Source organism: Alligator sinensis, unplaced genomic scaffold (assembly GCF_000455745.1).
Source record: "Alligator sinensis unplaced genomic scaffold, ASM45574v1 scaffold255_1, whole genome shotgun sequence".
Taxonomy (NCBI): Eukaryota; Metazoa; Chordata; order Crocodylia; family Alligatoridae; genus Alligator; species Alligator sinensis.
In genome coordinates, this window is record NW_005842270.1 from 280,518 (window position 1) to 282,240 (window position 1,723).

At 66.3% G+C, this 1,723-nt stretch overlaps 1 protein-coding gene across 1 annotated transcript in view; it reads right to left on the reverse strand.

The window, feature by feature from the left end:
- Positions 1-107: 107 nt before the first annotated feature.
- The window catches only part of UTP4 (UTP4, small subunit processome component), a gene marked incomplete at its 5' end in the record, with an annotated part of 5,872 nt that continues 4,256 nt past the window's right edge, over positions 108-1,723 (reverse strand). The window contains 3 exons of the mRNA XM_006027856.1: positions 108-1,175; positions 1,376-1,486; positions 1,707-1,723. The exon at positions 1,707-1,723 is cut by the window's right edge and continues 157 nt beyond it. Coding sequence (XP_006027918.1) covers positions 1,059-1,175; positions 1,376-1,486; positions 1,707-1,723 — 245 coding nt within the window. The remainder of the gene's footprint in view (positions 1,176-1,375; positions 1,487-1,706) is intronic.

A 1,723-nucleotide genomic window follows, 5' to 3' on the forward strand; every position in this document is an offset into this window, starting at 1 on the left:
CGTCTCCCATTGGCGGAGGCGCGCGGCGAGGCGGCCAACCCCGCCCTCCAGCCACATCCTCCCCAAGGGGGGCGGGTCTTGCTCAGGCCCCGCCCTGATAAATATGAATGAGTCCAGCGGGGAGGAGGGCCGCGGCGCCCCCCAGGGGAGGCTGCGGGAAGTGCAGGGGGGAAATCGAGGCAGGCCGACCCAGCACAAGGGGGGGGAAAGGGTTGTTTCCGCACTGCAAAGGGGTGCCGCTCTCCCCCTTTTGCAGATGGGAAGACTGAGCCAGGCTGCAGCTAAGTGCGGGGCTCATGGTCCACCCCCACCCCCTCCCAGTATGGTGCATCAGATTCACCCGGAGCCACTCTGACCCGCTAGGCAGGCCCTGCCGGGGTAGGCACAGGCAGAACACCAGCCGGTGGCCCTGAGTCAGCGCCGTTTTGGGGTGGGGAGCGTGGTAGCGTCTCGTGCTTCCAACACCTGCTAGGAGCACCCAGAGGCGAGGAGACAGCCAGTCCCTGCCTCCCCCCAGCAGCTTCGGTTTCCAGGTCCAGCAGCCTGGTTACAGCAGGATTGTCCCTGCTGCAGCCTGGGGAGGCCATGGGCAGGGGAGCACAGCCAGGTTCGGTGCCTGGCAGCAGGCCCACTCAGAGAAGGAGGGAGAAGAGCAGCCCTGAGCCCGGGACATCCCTGGGGAAGGGCTGCTGGGCCTTTGCTACACTGCTACCCCCCAGGCTGCATTACCCGTGGGGCGGGGGCAGTGCTCTGTGCCAGCCATGCCCGGCCCTGCCTCTCAGGAATGACGCTGGGCCCTCCTAGGCCCCCTGCGCCTGCTCCGGCTGTAGTCGCTCTCCCCAGCAACTGTGCTCCCAGCAGCGTGGGCACCGCTCCCGGCACAGGGGGCAACACACCCAGGACACACTGGGTGACTGCAGCCCCCAGCCCCACCTGGCTGCACCGGGCCACGAGGAAAGCAGGGAGCTGCGGAGGAAGAGCACAGCCCTGGGGAACCACGGGGGTTTATTGCAGCAGCACCGGAGCATGGCAGCATAGTGTCCGTGACGCACTCCGCCCTACGTGCCGAACTTCTTCTGCTGGACGGGCGGGGGCAGCTGGGTCTGGATGTCCTTCAGGGGCCGCTCCACCACCACCAGGCAGTCCTCGTCCAGCAGGTCCATGAACAGCAGGGGCTGCAGGGCAGCAAGAAGAATGGGGTCAGAGTGGCTCTGGGAGCACAGGAGCCCACAAGACCCAGCTCACGGTTCCACTGATGGGGAAGTGGGGTGCACGGCCCCGCCGCAAGCAGCTGCACTGCTGCGGCTGAACAGGGCAGCGCCCCTGGAGAGGTCAAGCTGGTGCCCCACACCCCATGCAGCCCCAGGGCACAGACCTGGTACTTCTTGCAGATCTTGAAGGCATGAGCGTGGCCCCGGCGGGCCTTCTCTGAGAGCTGCTTGAGCAAGGCCTGGTTGTTCAGCTGGGTGTTGTCATCAGGCAGGGGCTGGGGAGATGGCATGGGTTGAGGGTTCCTGATGTGGGGGACGCTATACCCACCCTCAGGCACCCCCCAGGGCTTTCAAGGGGGCTCTCTGCTCTGTAGGAGCATAGCCAAGCTCTCTGAGGAGATGGCAGGGTGGGCTGGAGGGAGGCCGTTCCCCAGGAGCTGCAGTCCTGCCCCACACAAGGGGATGAGCCAGGCAGGCGGCAGGGCGCAGACTCACCAGGGACTTGTCCATGA